A 14,109-nucleotide genomic window follows, 5' to 3' on the forward strand; every position below is an offset into this window, starting at 1 on the left:
CCTCCTTTTTTCCCCCCTCCTTTTTTTCCCTCTTTTTGGGGATTTGGGATCTTGGAAAGTGCTGCTGTCACCCCAGAGCAGCTCCTCAAACTCCTTCCCAACTTTTCCACCTGTTGTTGCTCTCCCTGCCCTCAGCTGGACCAGCTGGTGATCGACTCAGCCGTGGAGAAGAGGGAGATGGAGCACAAGCACGCCCTGATCCAGCAGAGGGTGAGTCCTGGTGCCCCTCTGGGTGCCCCTGGCAGCTGCCAGCTGCTCAGGGGCCAGGCTGTCACAGCCTGGATGCCACCTGGATGTCACCTCGTGGCTGCTGCGAGCTCCAGCTGGCTCAAATCTAGGATTTTTCTGACTCTTCTGAGGGTGGGAGGGATGGTGACACTCCAGGACCCCTCAGGCCTGAGCACCTGGGTGGTTTTTTCTGTTCTCACTTTGCCTCCCTCTTTGCTGCTGAGGATGTGGGAGGATTTAAACTCTGGAAATGCCTCTGGGACAGAGATGTGATTTGTGAAAACCATTGCAGAGCACAGCTGGTTTTGGGGAAAGGGCACAGCTCTTCCCTGCCACCCTCTCTCACAACTCGGAGCTGAACATCTTCACTGCAATTTAGGATTTAAATTTTCCTGCCTGGAACTGTCCTGAGCTGCTTTTCAGCCCCTCTGTGCTGCTGCTGCTCCCTTTGTGATGGAGCAGGGCCCTGTGCAGCCCTGATTTACATAGAAATCTTCAAGCTGAGCCCACAAAACCCTGTGGCCTCTGGAAAGATTGGGAGATTGTTGTGCTTAATCATTGTGGTGGCACTAATATCTTTATTTCCTCACTAGTGTCTACCCTGATTTAAAATCTTTAAGCTGAGCCTTCAGTGAGGAAGCATCTCTGATTAACCTGGGCTCAGATTTCCCACCCTTGGCAACGATTCCCAACCTGAAGGTTGCAGAAACATCGACTAATTTATTTTTCTTTCCCTCCTCTTCTCCCTGGGTTGCTGCCCTGGCCCTGCAGACCCTCCTGCAGGTGAGTACCCACCCAGATTTCCTTCCTCTGGCATTTTTTTCCTCATAAAAACGGGTATTTACTGAAAGCAACACAAAGAAGCCTTGGCCTGGCATCTGGAGTTGGCATTTTAAAGCCCAGTTTTAAATTACTTTGGTTTCACCCTCATGAAAGGAGTTAAAATAAGGTTTTAATTCTTTGTGTGATGCTCACTTGTGGCTCAGGGCTCAGCACTGCAGTGACAACAACCCTTGGCTGATTCTTTTTTGGTGCCTGGAGATTTGAGGAGCTTGGGTTTGGTGGGATTGGATCCACATCTGGCAGGCACTCACAGGGATCAATATTCCCCCTCAGAAGGGAGCTAAGTGGCCTCTAATGCCCTCCCTCAGAAATGCCATAATCCATGGAATGGAAATTTGAGCTCTGAGGAGTGACATTCCCTGGGAATGGCCTGGGAGTGTTGATGAAGTCATGAGGGAGAGGTGAATCCATTTGTGACCCCTCAGCTCCCCTGGGAGCGATGACTTCATCCAAAGGGACTTGGAAAACCTCTCCAGTGTGGGTTTTTCACTTCAGCCTCTCCCTGGAGCAGCAGGGAATGAAGATTCCAAGAGGGAGAAGCAGCAATTAGTCTCCATCAGGATACAAAACCTCAGAGCCTGGAAGGGACCTGAACATCTTCACTGCAAGTTAGGATTTAAATTTTCCTGCCTGGAACTGTCCTGAGCTGCTTTTCAGCCCCTCTGTGCTGCTGCTGCTCCCTTTGTGATGGAGCAGGGCCCTGTGCAGCCCTGATTTAAATAGAAATCTTCAAGCTGAGCCCACAAAACCCTCTGGCCTCTGGAAAGATTTGGAGATTGTTGTGCTTAATCAGTGTGGTGGCACAAATATTTTTATTTCCTCACTAGTGTCTACCCAAGCAGCCTGCTAAGGGAGGAAATTTGGGGTAAATAATATTTTTTAAGTGGTTTTGGGGTGGGGAACTGTGATTTTGAATTGGATTGTCCTTGGCTTTCTGAGAGCCAAGTTCAGAGGGAAGTGGTCTGTGGCATTTTGTTTCATTGTTGTTTTAATTAAAAGAAATCCAGTGGGGAAGAAAAACTCATCCCAAATCTGTTTCCTTTTGATGCTGTAATTTAGGTAATGTGGAAAACACAGAGCTGGGGATGTTTCCCAGTGGGAAAGGAGGAGAGAAATGGGAATGTTTGAAGCAGGCCTTGCTCACAGGTCCCGATATTCCTGAAACCTTCCACTGCTCCAAAACTGAGGGGGCAGTGGGAGATGTTGGATTGGGAATTAGGGAAAAATTCTTCACTGAGAGGGTGCTCTGGCATTGGAACAGGTGGAATCACCATCCCTGGAGTGCCCACAAATGTGTGGATGTGGGACTTGGGGACGTGGTTTGGTGGTGAGCACAGCCGCGCTGGAATTAATGACCCTGGAGAGCTTTCCCAACTTTAATTCCATCATTTTAAGGACACAGGGCTCTCAAAAATCTCCTTCCCAGCCTCGTAGCCATTCCCAGTACGGAGCAGTTTGGGAACTGAGTGTGGGCAGAGCTCTGGGCCTCGTTGAGCCCAGCTGGTGGAGAACAATCCAGGGCCCATCTGGCCCTTGCAGGGCCAATTCCTGGGGCAGGAATTGCTGCCCAAAGCGTGGCTCTGCTCCAGGGATCCGGGCAAGGCACAAAGCCTGGCTCTGTCGGGTCACTGGCAGCGCATCCTGCTCTGCTCCCGCTTTTCCCTGCCCTCCCTGCCAGCTGTATGGTAATTAGCCCGGCTCTAAGCTGATTGCCTCTCAATAGGAGGCTCGGGAAGGGGGGAGCAGGTGGTCCCCAAGGGCCACCAAGCGTCCTTTGCTCGGTGACAGCGCCAGAGCTTCCCAAAAGGGAAGAAGAGGAGGAGTAAAAGAGAAGGGGCTGCAAAAGAAATCCCTCCTTCGCTGGCAGCCCACGGGGATGCTGCTCTAGGAACAGGGAGAGGACACGGAGCTGCTCCTGCTCTCCAGGAAAAGCAGCAGAGCCTCCCAGCTGGCAGCATGAAGATTTTCGGCAGGCTGGAATATCTCCTGGTAAGGAAAATCCTGCAGGGGAAGAAGTTCAGGGCTTCTTTTTAATGTGGGAATGAAGATTGTGGCTGTGGGGCTTTGCTGGTGTGACCCCAAAGCCAAGCTCGGCTTTGTCACTGGGTTTATCCCTAAATTTGGGAAAGCTCTGGGGCAGGGACCAGCTCCCTGAGCATCAGCTGCTGGCAGGGAGAGCCTCTGGCATCGGGAATACCGGGAAACAAAAGGGTTTGTGAGTGGGATTTGGCCGGGAGGAGTGAGAGCTGCCGGTGCAAATTCCCAAATTCCAGCTGGGGCTGGGATTGTCCATGGAATTTACAGAGCCAGAGAGAGAAAAGCTTGGAATTTATGCACCAGGAAAAGAGCTAGAGGGAGAAAAAAAAAAAAAAAGGGAATTTAGGCACCAGGAGAGAACGTGTGAATGGTGTTTGTTTGTGTGTGTGAGGGGGGTGTGTGCAGCTTTAGGGAATGGGAATATTCCTCTGGAATTATTTTGTTTGGAATCAAACAGCCAAACTGGGCACAATTCCTGATTTGCCTCCGGGAGAAGTTCTTTTCCGTGCTGTGTAAATAATGCAGTGAGGGTGGAAATGATGTCATTGCTCAATACTGAGCGTTATCGATCACTTAAAGAGGATTCTTTGGGATAAAAGCCTTTGTCTTCCAAGAGGGAAAGCTTTCCCTGTGTTGTTGCTGCTCCTAAATGGCATTGATTGAAAACAAAGTGATAAAAGAATAAAATAATGTGGAGGTTTGGTGGGAAGAAATATTTTTTCTTGGAATATCTAAACGCAGCTGGACTGAAATGATTCCCTGCCCGTGCTTGCTGAGGCTTGGGGAGGTTTTCTATCTGGAAAAATCAAATCATTGCAGAGAAAATTCGGTTTTATTCAGCATTATTTCCACCTGGAATGGGTAACTGAGGGAATAACGCCGTGGCTTTTCAGGGAATTTCAGGGAGAATCACTCCTGGCACAGAGATTGTATTTATTTTAAAGGCTTTTAAGGAGTTGTTGGTATTTTAGAGAGAGGTTTGATCTGTTTTCAGCCAGGGGTTGTGATTTTTGGGAGAGGAATGAACCTCTAAGTGAGACCTCCCTGCTCCAGAGGGTATGGAAAGCTCCTTGCTTAGAAAATTCCCTCTCCCAAAGATTCCAGGCAGCTTCTCTCTCCACATGAAATCTGTTCACTGGAGGGGTTTTGATTTAATCACTCGTTTTCTTTGCACAAGAAAGATTTTTGCACAAAATGCTCATTCCAGAGGGGCAGTTGGAGGAGTTTATCTGGGGCTGGGCTGGAAGCAATCCCTGCTCCCAGCGTGGAACTGGACAGGGAATTTCCTGGGTGGGCCAGGAGGCCACCTTCAAATAGGATTTTCTCCTTTTTTAAAATCTCTTTTCCTTTTAATTCCTTCCTGAGCCCATCTGTGCCCGTGCTGGGTTTTTAATTCCCATTTGCTGCTTGGAAAGCATCCACATTAATGTCCTTCTTTCCCCCCCATCCCTCTGGATGTGGCCCTGGGAATGTGTCCCTTCATTGTTGCTCCCATGGAAACCATGGTGAGGTCATTCCCGGAGGGATCTCAGCTCCCAGGGTGGGAATTCGGGATGACAGCAGCAGGGACAGGATCCCAGTGATTTCCTGGGAGTCAGGGAGAGGAAGGGAAGCAGAGATCTGGTGTCTCATTTGGGAAGATGTCAGGTTTGTTGGAGCAGGGTGTGATCCCACCTGGCACTGCTGGTGCTGTTGGAGCCAAATCCACTCAGATCCCAATCCCAGGGAATCTTTTCTGTGTCAGGAATTTGTTCTGTTGCAGAGACAACGAGGGGCTAAAGGCAGAGTGAATAAATCAGTCTGAACTCTGTGTCCAAAGTGTGTGGGGAGAGTTTAGGAAAAGGTTTCTTTATTAAAATCCTGCATGAAAATCTTAAAATCCTGCATTAAAATATTGCTATATTTTAGGGATAAATATTAGAAGGGAAAGGAGAAAGAGGGAGAAGGTTTTCCACTACATCCATCCCTTGGGAGTGGAGGCAGAGCTGCTGCTGTGCCAGCCAGGACCCTTCTGTTATTCCCAAGAATTGCCAGGATCCAAATTTTTCAACGAATAAAGTGGATCCAGGGACACATTAAAAGCAGGTTTGGCACTTTAGAGGGTTCATCCTCACACATCTGTGTGCCCACACCCCACCTTGGGCAGGATGATCTCCTCAGACAGAGTCCAAACCATGGAATCAGCTCTCTAGAAACGTTCTTGTAATTTTTTTTTCCGGAGATTTTTCCTCTTTGCAGTGGCTGTGGCGTGAAAATTCCCTGGCTGAGCTGCAGCAGGAGCTGGGTATAGGAATCCCACGGTTTAAACTGGAATTTCCCCAGTTGCCCTTGCTGTGGTTTCGCCTTTCAGCTCCCTGAGCCTTTCCTGTCCATCTCCCTTTAGGCTTTGGCCTGGCTGAGAACAGGAAAATTCACCTGAGCATGGGGATAAAGTTGGATTTTTCTCTCCCCTTTCCCCTCATTTGTGTCTCAACACTCCCTGTGGCTTTGTAGCAAAGATTCCAGGTGCTCCCAGCACTGGGATGGAACAAAGAGGCCCTGAGGCTCCACATCCCCGGGCTACTGGGCAGACTGGTCCTTCTCCCTTAATTTGTCCCTGATTTCCAAATCCACCTCCCAGCTCTGGGGACTGCTCTGCCCTTGGCTGCCCCTCAGGAGTTCTCTTGGTGGCACTGGAGGACCTAAAGCAGCAGAAATATGAGCAGAATTTGGCCTGAGGTACTTTCATTGAAATATAATCAGAATTTGGCCTGGGGGACCTTCACGGAGTCATCTTTGGGGTATGTTTTGGGGTGGAATGTCCCAAAAGTGCAGCTCAGAGTTCTTCCAAAGGCAGGGAACACCTCCTTTTGGAGCTGCCCAGCTCCAGCCATTCCATGGGCAGAGGTGTTCCAAATTCAGGCTCAGCCAGGTTAAACTCCCACCTGCCTTGACTGCACTGGTTTTTACTGGATTTACTGGTGACGTGTGTGGCCCATCTGTTCCTCCTGCACTCCTGGGGATTTATCCTCCTCTCCACCACTCTGCTGGATGGGGACAGCTGAAGGAGGCAGGAGGTTGGATTTACACCCTCCCCCTGCTTTATCCTGCTCCCCAAAGTGAGGCACGGCCCTTAAAAATGGGCATTTTTGAGATGGGTTTTACCCTTGTTGAGCTTTTGCTGAGCTTTTTAGGCTGCTTGCATTGTTTCCAAACCAGTGCAGATACAAATCACTGCAGATTCCCATCAAATGCACAGAATTGTCACTTCAGAGCAGCCCCACAAAAATCAAACATCCACGAATCAGAATAAAATCCCCTCTGGCCTTTGCAGCGTGGAGGTGCAAGAGCTGAGAGGGATTCACCCTCTCATGGCAGGAAAATTTGGGGCTGAGCAGAAACTCCTTTAAGTGGGTGCCTTGCAGCACTTCCCAGCATCTAACTGAGCATCCTGCTGCCTTTCCAAGGATTTCCTCCCTCCTGTCCCGTTGGATCTGCTCCTCCTGGATCAGCATGATTCTTGTCACGACACCTCCCAGGCACGTTTGTGGAAATAACTCATCCTAATGAGAGCCCAGTGCCTGTTGCCAGGCAACAGAGCATCTGCAGGGGCTGATGCCAAGCAGGAAAGGCCTTTAAAGGGTCTTGGAACCCTTGGAATATTTGTGCTGGAGAGAGAGGATGGAATCAGCGAGCAGAGACAGCGTGCCCCGGGGTAGAGAAGTGGTTTCGCTTTCCTGACCTATTTTCTCTTGGGAATGAGGCAGAAAATTGCCCAGGGATGAGGATCCTGTGCTGGAGAGCAGCTGCTCTTCCCTCTGCTCCGTGTCCTGCTCTGCAGCTGTCAGAATCCAGGAGGGCTGGGGTGACAGAATGGGCTCTGATGGGTGGCACAGCACAGGGAGGTGGCATCTGAGGACAGCTCAGGAATGGGGTTGGTGGCTCTGCCCCTCTGGAGTTCACTCCTTTTCCCTGGGTTTGGGATTGGGGTCATCCTGCCTCCTTGCAGGGCACAGGGGTGGCAGCAGCCCCATGCCAGTGAAAAGCACTCCTGGCTTCATTTCCCACCTCAGCCTGACCCAAATGTTGGGAATTTTCAGCACTCCTGCTGATAAACTCCCTGCTTTTTCTCCTTATCAGCTGCCAGGGGAGGGAAATGCAGCATGTCCAGCAATTTCCTGCAAAACCAGGGATAAATAAGTTTGCTGGAATGGGGATAATCCATGTTTGCACCTCACTGAGGCACAGGGACTGACAGCTCTCAGGATTTTGGCAGATTTGTCTCTTTTTGATGTTTTGTTAAACCACCTCCACCACAATCCCAGCAATTCAGCCCTGTCCTGCCAGAGTCTGAGTCTGTTTCCTTTTTCCAGGACTTCTCCTACGATGACTCCAAGGTGGAGTTCAATGTGGATGCCCCCAACGGGGTGGTGATGGAAGGGTACCTCTTCAAGAGAGCCAGCAACGCCTTCAAAACATGGAACAGGTGAGGAAAAACTCCAATTCCATCTGATCTTTGGGCTCAGACTCTGCACAGGAACACACTTCCTGTCTAGGGAGATCCCTGGAGGGATTCTGAGCTAATCAGTTAAAAGATGAATAATTAAAGCCGTTAAAATTTGAGAGTTTCTGCATTTTTAGTGCTTTTTACAATGGAAAAATGACCAGGATCCTCCCAGGGAAGAGAGGGCCCAATGCAGCTCACAGGAAAGCTGTGGATTTATCACAATTAAGAGAATTTAAAGTGCATTCATAACAATTTAGAGAAATATCCCAACACAGGCAATGTTTCAGGGGGATCCAACCTGTCCATTCTGGGATGGGGAGATGTGAGAGTGCAAATACCAACTGTGCTCCCAGAAATGGCTTTCAGTGCCCTGACCCTGCCCTTAATAATTTACAAATATTCCATCTGGGAGCTCCCTGGCTCCTCTGCCTCCTGCTCCAGCCAGGAGAGCCTCTGGAGCTGCCAGAGGTGTAGAAAAGTGGGAGCAGAGATTTCAGGTTCCACCCCTGCTCGATATTTGTGTGTTTGGTGTTCCCTGAGAGGGTCAGGAATGGTTGTGCCAAAGGATTCCAACCCTTCCAGGGAATTTCTGATGCCTGGGATCGATGCTGGCTTGACCCCCATTCCCTCCTCTCACATAACAGGGAATGAGACAATAATCAGGGATCTTTTCCTTGGCCATGGGATAAATACAGCAAGGCTGGGCCGTGCTGAGGCTTTGGAATAAATAAATAAAATAAATTAATTAACTAAATGCTTCAATGAACTGTGTATGGTATGCACAGAAACTGCTTTTATTTGCATGGGAAAAAAGGCTTGGAATTAGAGATTGCTGAAGGGGTTGGATAAGAATTCCTTCTCTTTGAAGCTTCCCCTGGTGCTGAGGAGATTCCAGGCAAATTCAGCATCATTCCTTGTCCCTCAGGCTCCCCTGGAAGGAGGGAGCAGCTCCAGGGCCCTGTTGGAGTTCAGAGCTGTGGGGAGGCATCTGGGCTGAGTTTTTATCAACCTTTCAGGATTTCCTGCTCGGTCTGGGCTGAGTTTTTATCAACCTTTCAGGATTTCCTGCTCGCTGTTTTCCTTGATTCAGCCTTGATCCATAGCTGCTCCCACGTGTGGAGCAGGATGTCATCCCAAAAAGTGCCAGGTTAAGGCCAAGGTCTTGGCATTAGGATTTGCCTGAAATTGTTCCTCTCTCCTAGAAATTCCCTGTGAATTTATGGATTGCTCCAAAGGGTGCCTATCCCAGAGGGAGCACCACCCTCCAAGGCATCCTGCTTTCCCTGACCTTTGAATAATGTCAGCCTCAAGGGCTCCACGTTTTTTCCCTGCCCCTAAATCCCAGTTTTCTTCCTGGAATCCTCCCCCATCCCAGTCACATGCAAGCAGCAGCCTCCCCACAGCTCTGTCCCTGTCTCTATTCCCACCCACACCCAGCTATTCCCAGCTATTCCCAGCTATTCCCAGCTATTCCCAGCTCCTGGAGCCCACTCGTCACCTCCTCGCTGTGCTCAGCACCTCCCTCTCCCTGGAGCAGCAAAATCCTCCCAGAATCCCAAAATATCCCGACTTGGAATGGCCCCACGAGGAGCTGAGCAGAGCCTGCTGCTGCCACAGCACTCAGAGCAACACTGAACCTCCTCAGCTCATCCAAGGCAGCTCCCACGTGGATGGGACAGCCTCCAGTCACCTGGATTTCCCCATTTTTCCCAAATCCTTTTGTTGCCTTTTATCTGTTTGATATTTCAGCCGTGACAAAAGGCAGAGAATTCTGTTTTACCTCATTTTCCCTGATTTTTTTTTTTTTTTGCCAGCAGTGTGTGTCATACATGAAAAACACCCTGCTGCAACCCTCTGACTCTTTACACTCAGGCATTCCAGCGTTTTCTTCCTGGTGGGAATGGTGGCCACAGCTTCCTTTGCTTCCCCTGAAGATGATCAGGTTGCTAAATAAATGAATAAATGAATGACAGGATTTTTAATGGAGATATAAATGGGAAAACCCCCCTCTTTTCATGTCCTGATGCCTGTCCATGTATCTGTCCCTCCTCAGGAGGTGGTTTTCCATCCAGAACAGCCAGCTGGTCTACCAGAAGAAGCTAAAGGTCAGTGAGGCTGCCCCAGGGATTAACCAAGTGGTTAATTAACCAACTGCTTCATTAACCAGCTGCTTGGCTGGGGATTCCTGCTGGCAGTGGGGTGGCAGGAGCAGGGATTTGGATCAGAGGGACAGCGAGGCCACAAGTGAGCTCCAGGGTCAGAAAAGTGGCAGCAAATGGTGTTTGTTAAATAAATATTTATTTAGATTCAATCTTCCTGCTCAGTGCAGGGAGTTGGGGAGGTTCTCCAGCAAATCTGATCTTTGTGTGTGTGATCCCACACAAATTTCCATAAAACCCATTCCCATGGCCCTGGAGTTACCTGGGGGGGAGCTGGCTCTGCTCTCTCCACACTCGGCTTGGGCAGGAGTTTGGGGGGTTTGGGCAGGAGTTTGGGGGGTTTGGGGAGGAGTTTGGGGGGTTTGGGCAGGAGTTTGGGGGTCTTGGGCAGGAGTTTGGGGGGTTTGGGCAGGAGTTTGGGGGTCTTGGGCAGGATTTTGGGGGGTTTGGGCAGGAGTTGGAGGGGCTTGGGCAGGAGTTGGAGGGGTTTGGGGAGGAGTTTGGGGGGTTTGGAAAGGAGTTGGAGGGGTTTGGGCAGGAGTTGGAGGGGTTTGGGCAGGAGTTTGGGGGGTTTGGGCAGGAGCTGGAGGGGTTTGGGCAGGAGTTGGAGGGGTTTGGGAAGAATTTTGGAGGGTTTGGGCAGGAGGGAGTTTGGAGGATTTGGGAGCGAGTTTGGAGGTTTTGGACAGGAGGGAATTTGGAGGGTTTGGGCAGAATTTTGGAGGATTTGGGTAGGAGTTTGGAGGTTTTGGGCAGGAGGGAATTTCGAGGGCTTGGGCAGGAGTTTCCCAATTGTGCCCCACACCCAGGGCGCCCTCAAAGCCCCTCAAAGCCCCCCTGTGCCCCCCCAGGACGTCCTCACGGTGGTGGTGGAGGACCTGAGGCTCTGCACGGTCAAACCCTGCGAGGACATCGAGAGGAGGTTCTGCTTTGAGGTCGTGTCCCCCACCAAGTGAGTTTGGGGCTCCCTGTGAGAGATGAGATTGGAGCAGAGGCTGCCCTGGGCTGTTAAATTTTGGCTGGGAGATGCCAGAATCCCTGGGAATTTCCTCAGACATCACTTTAAGCTGGATCTGAGTGGATAATTATAGATATTATTTATATAGTATATGCCTTTATATTATTTATGTTTATAATTGATACTTAATATATATAATTCCCAATTATATCATTCCCAGCTTTTAGAAACAGCTTCCAGACCTGCCTGGAGATTTGGAGAGGGAACACCCCTGGCTATCCAAGCTTTTAGGATTAATTTTTTGCCTGGAAGCTTTGGAGAGGAAACACCCCAAGCTTGTTGGGTTAATTAGTGCCTGAAAGGTTTGGAATGGGAACACCCCAAGCTTGTAGGGTTAATTAGTGCCTGAAGGGTTTGGAGTGGGAACACCCCAAGCTTGTAGGATTAATTTTTCACTGGAAGGTTTGGAGTGGGAACACCTCTGGCTGTCCAACCTTGTGGGGTTAATTTGGTGCCTGGAAGCTTCGGAGAGGGAACACCCCAACCTCGTGGGGTTAATTTTTACCCTACTGCTGAGGATGAAGAGGAACAACCTCACCCAAAATATCCCTGCTGGCCTTTGGCTCCTGCCACCCCATCCCTGCTTTTCCAGGAGCTGCATGCTGCAGGCTGACTCGGAGAAGCTGCGCCAGGCCTGGATCCAGGCTGTCCAAGCCAGCATTGCCTCGGCTTACCGGGAGAGCCCCGACAGCTACTACATCGAGGTGAGGGAGGATCCATGGAAAACCTGGGTTATTCCTCTCCAGGTGTGTTACAGGTGTTAATATCCTGATTTTTTTTGCTTTTCCCTTCAGAGGCTGGACAGAACAGCCTCCCCCTCCACCAGCAGCATCGACTCCGCCACGGATTCCCGGGAGCGCGGCGGGAAAGGGGAAACCATCCTGCAGAGAGTGCAGAGCATTCCTGGGAATGAGCAGTGCTGTGACTGTGGGCAGCCAGACCCTCGCTGGGCCAGCATCAACCTGGGCATCCTGCTGTGCATCGAGTGCTCCGGGATCCACAGGTGCCAGGGGCTGTGGGATCCGTGCTGCCAGGCTGCAGGATTCCAGGGAAAATGGGCAGGGATGGGCTGGAGACTCCCAGGGAAAACGGGCAGGGATGGACTGGAGACTCCCAGGGAAAATGGGCAGGGATGGGCTGCAGGATCCCTGGAGAAATGGTCAGGGATGGGCTGGAGACTCCCAGGGAAAATGGTCAGGGATGGACTGGAGACTCCCAGGGAAAATGGGCAGGGATGGACTAAAAGGTTCCTACGAAAAATAGCCATGGATGGACTGCAGGATCCCATGGAAAAATGGCCAGGGATTGGCTGCAGGATCCCGGGAAATGTGGTGGAGCTGGAATTGCAGCTGATTAAGAGAAGTTCTGGTTTTTATGGCATTGGAATAATTGGGATTTCCTTCCTGTTGGCTCAACAGGAGCCTGGGTGTTCACTGCTCCAAGGTCCGGTCTCTCACGCTGGATTCCTGGGAGCCAGAGCTGCTGAAAGTGAGTGCTGGACTTTACCAGCCAGGGAGAAATGTGGGAATGGAGGGATTCCCTGGAAAGAGGGAACCCCTCCCCTGAGGGTTTCATTTAATTCCCTCCCTGAATTTGACTTGCAGCTGATGTGTGAGCTGGGCAACAGCACCATGAACCAGATTTACGAGGCGCAGTGTGAGGAGCTGGGGCTGAAGAAACCAACAGCAGGGAGCTCCAGGTGAGCTGTGGCCCAAAATCCATGGAAAAGCAGGCTCAGGGAGCTCCAGGTGAGCTGTGCTCCAAAATCCATGGAAAAGCAGGCTCAGGGAGCTCCAGGTGAGGCTGGGAGCACACACAGGGCCTAGGGAAAGCCACAGAGCAATCCCAGTGCCCCCAAATCCATGGAAAAGCAGGTTCAGAGGGCTCCAAATACCTCAGGTACCCCCAGCTCATCCCACTCCCCTGAGCTGGGCTCTCAGTGTGCTTGGGAACCAGGAATTGCAGGATTTCCCCCTGCCCTGAGACCTCTCAAGTACCTGAAACACCTCATGGTGCCTGGGGCTGAACATCTCATTCTGTTCTCAACCCCCTGCCATTTTTGCTTGTGCTTTGAAATAGGAGACATTTTTAAGTTTGAGCAACCTCAATTTGAGGCCTCAGGTGGACAAAACGCCCCAGAGCAGCAGCTCCATCCTCTCATGGCTGCTTTGGGCAAACCCAGTGGCCCCAAATCCATGGAAAAGCAGGTGCAGAGGGCTCCAAATGCCTCACTCACCTGAGCTGGACTCCTGGATGGAGGTCAGTGGGGCACTGGAATCTGCTTGGGAACCAGGAATTGCAGGATTTACCCCTGCCCTGAGACCTCTCAAACACCTAAAGCTCGTGGTGGTGCCTGGAGCTGAATTTCATTCCACTCTCAACCACTGCCTGCCCTTCTCAGCTGTGCCTTGAAACAGGAGACATTTTCAAGTTGGAGAAACAGGAATTTGAGGCCTCAGGTGCACAAAACGCCCCTGAGCAGCAGCTCCATCCCTTCATGGCAGATCCTCTGGGTGTGCGTGCTCATCTCTGCGCTGTCCCTCCCTCAGGCAGGACAAGGAGGCCTGGATCAAGGTGAAATACGTGGAGAAGAAATTCCTGAAGAAGCTGCCGGGCGGGGAGGCGCTGGCCGAGAGCGAGCGGAAGCCGCGGCGCTGGTGCGTCAAGAAGTGCCAGAGGCACAACAGCGGCTCCAGAGCCCCCACAGCCCGCAGGAAGTACCGCCAGGAAACTGGGAATGCCTCCCCAGCCATGCTGTCTTCAGGTGGGCACCCCCTCCTTGTGTCCCCGGATCCCTGCCAGTGCCCCCGGCGCGGCCGCGTTCCCTTCCAGGACCTGTCAGAGCTCCGGGCAAAAATGGTGTTGCACAAACGGACTTTGAAAAGCCTTTAAAGCCATTTCCTAACGTTTTCCGGGTTCCTGTGGCTAAAGGGGATCACCAGGGTGACCCTGGGATCTCCAAGCTCGCTTTGGGCATTTTTTGGTGATTCCTGGTTTTTTTAATAAGCTTTAAATCCTTTTGGTTTTATCTCTGTAAGAGAGGCCGTGCTTAGGAAGGTTCTGGCTGCTCTGGGATGACTTTGGCCAGCAATTTGTGATGTTTTCGTTGCTCAGGAAGGGTTCTGGCTGTTCCCAATGCTCTGGGATGGCTTTGGTCAGCAATTTGTGATGTTTTGGGTTCTTAGGAAGGGTTCTGGCTGCTCCCAGTGCTCTGGGATTACTTCGGTCAGCAATTTGTGATATTTTGGTTCCTCAGGAATGGTTCTGGCTGCTCCCAGTGCTCTGGGATGGCTTTGGTCAGCAATTTGTGATGTTTTGGTTTCCTAGGAAAGGCTCTG

General features: G+C 51.0%; 1 protein-coding gene across 1 annotated transcript in view; it reads left to right on the top strand.

The window, feature by feature from the left end:
* Nucleotides 1-14,109, top strand: part of ACAP3 (ArfGAP with coiled-coil, ankyrin repeat and PH domains 3) — a 71,563-nt gene that overhangs the window by 45,161 nt on the left and 12,293 nt on the right. The window contains exons 6-15 of the mRNA XM_042031915.1: nucleotides 12-210; nucleotides 1,000-1,011; nucleotides 7,461-7,573; nucleotides 9,648-9,699; nucleotides 10,605-10,705; nucleotides 11,364-11,475; nucleotides 11,566-11,774; nucleotides 12,190-12,259; nucleotides 12,376-12,470; nucleotides 13,321-13,535. Of these exons, the coding sequence (XP_041887849.1) occupies nucleotides 12-210; nucleotides 1,000-1,011; nucleotides 7,461-7,573; nucleotides 9,648-9,699; nucleotides 10,605-10,705; nucleotides 11,364-11,475; nucleotides 11,566-11,774; nucleotides 12,190-12,259; nucleotides 12,376-12,470; nucleotides 13,321-13,535 (1,178 nt within the window). The remainder of the gene's footprint in view (nucleotides 1-11; nucleotides 211-999; nucleotides 1,012-7,460; nucleotides 7,574-9,647; nucleotides 9,700-10,604; nucleotides 10,706-11,363; nucleotides 11,476-11,565; nucleotides 11,775-12,189; nucleotides 12,260-12,375; nucleotides 12,471-13,320; nucleotides 13,536-14,109) is intronic.

This window comes from Corvus kubaryi, unplaced genomic scaffold, assembly GCF_017639235.1.
Source record: "Corvus kubaryi isolate FWS band 111438036 unplaced genomic scaffold, C.kubaryi_AGA036_p1.0 37352, whole genome shotgun sequence".
Lineage (NCBI taxonomy): Eukaryota > Metazoa > Chordata > Aves > Passeriformes > Corvidae > Corvus > Corvus kubaryi.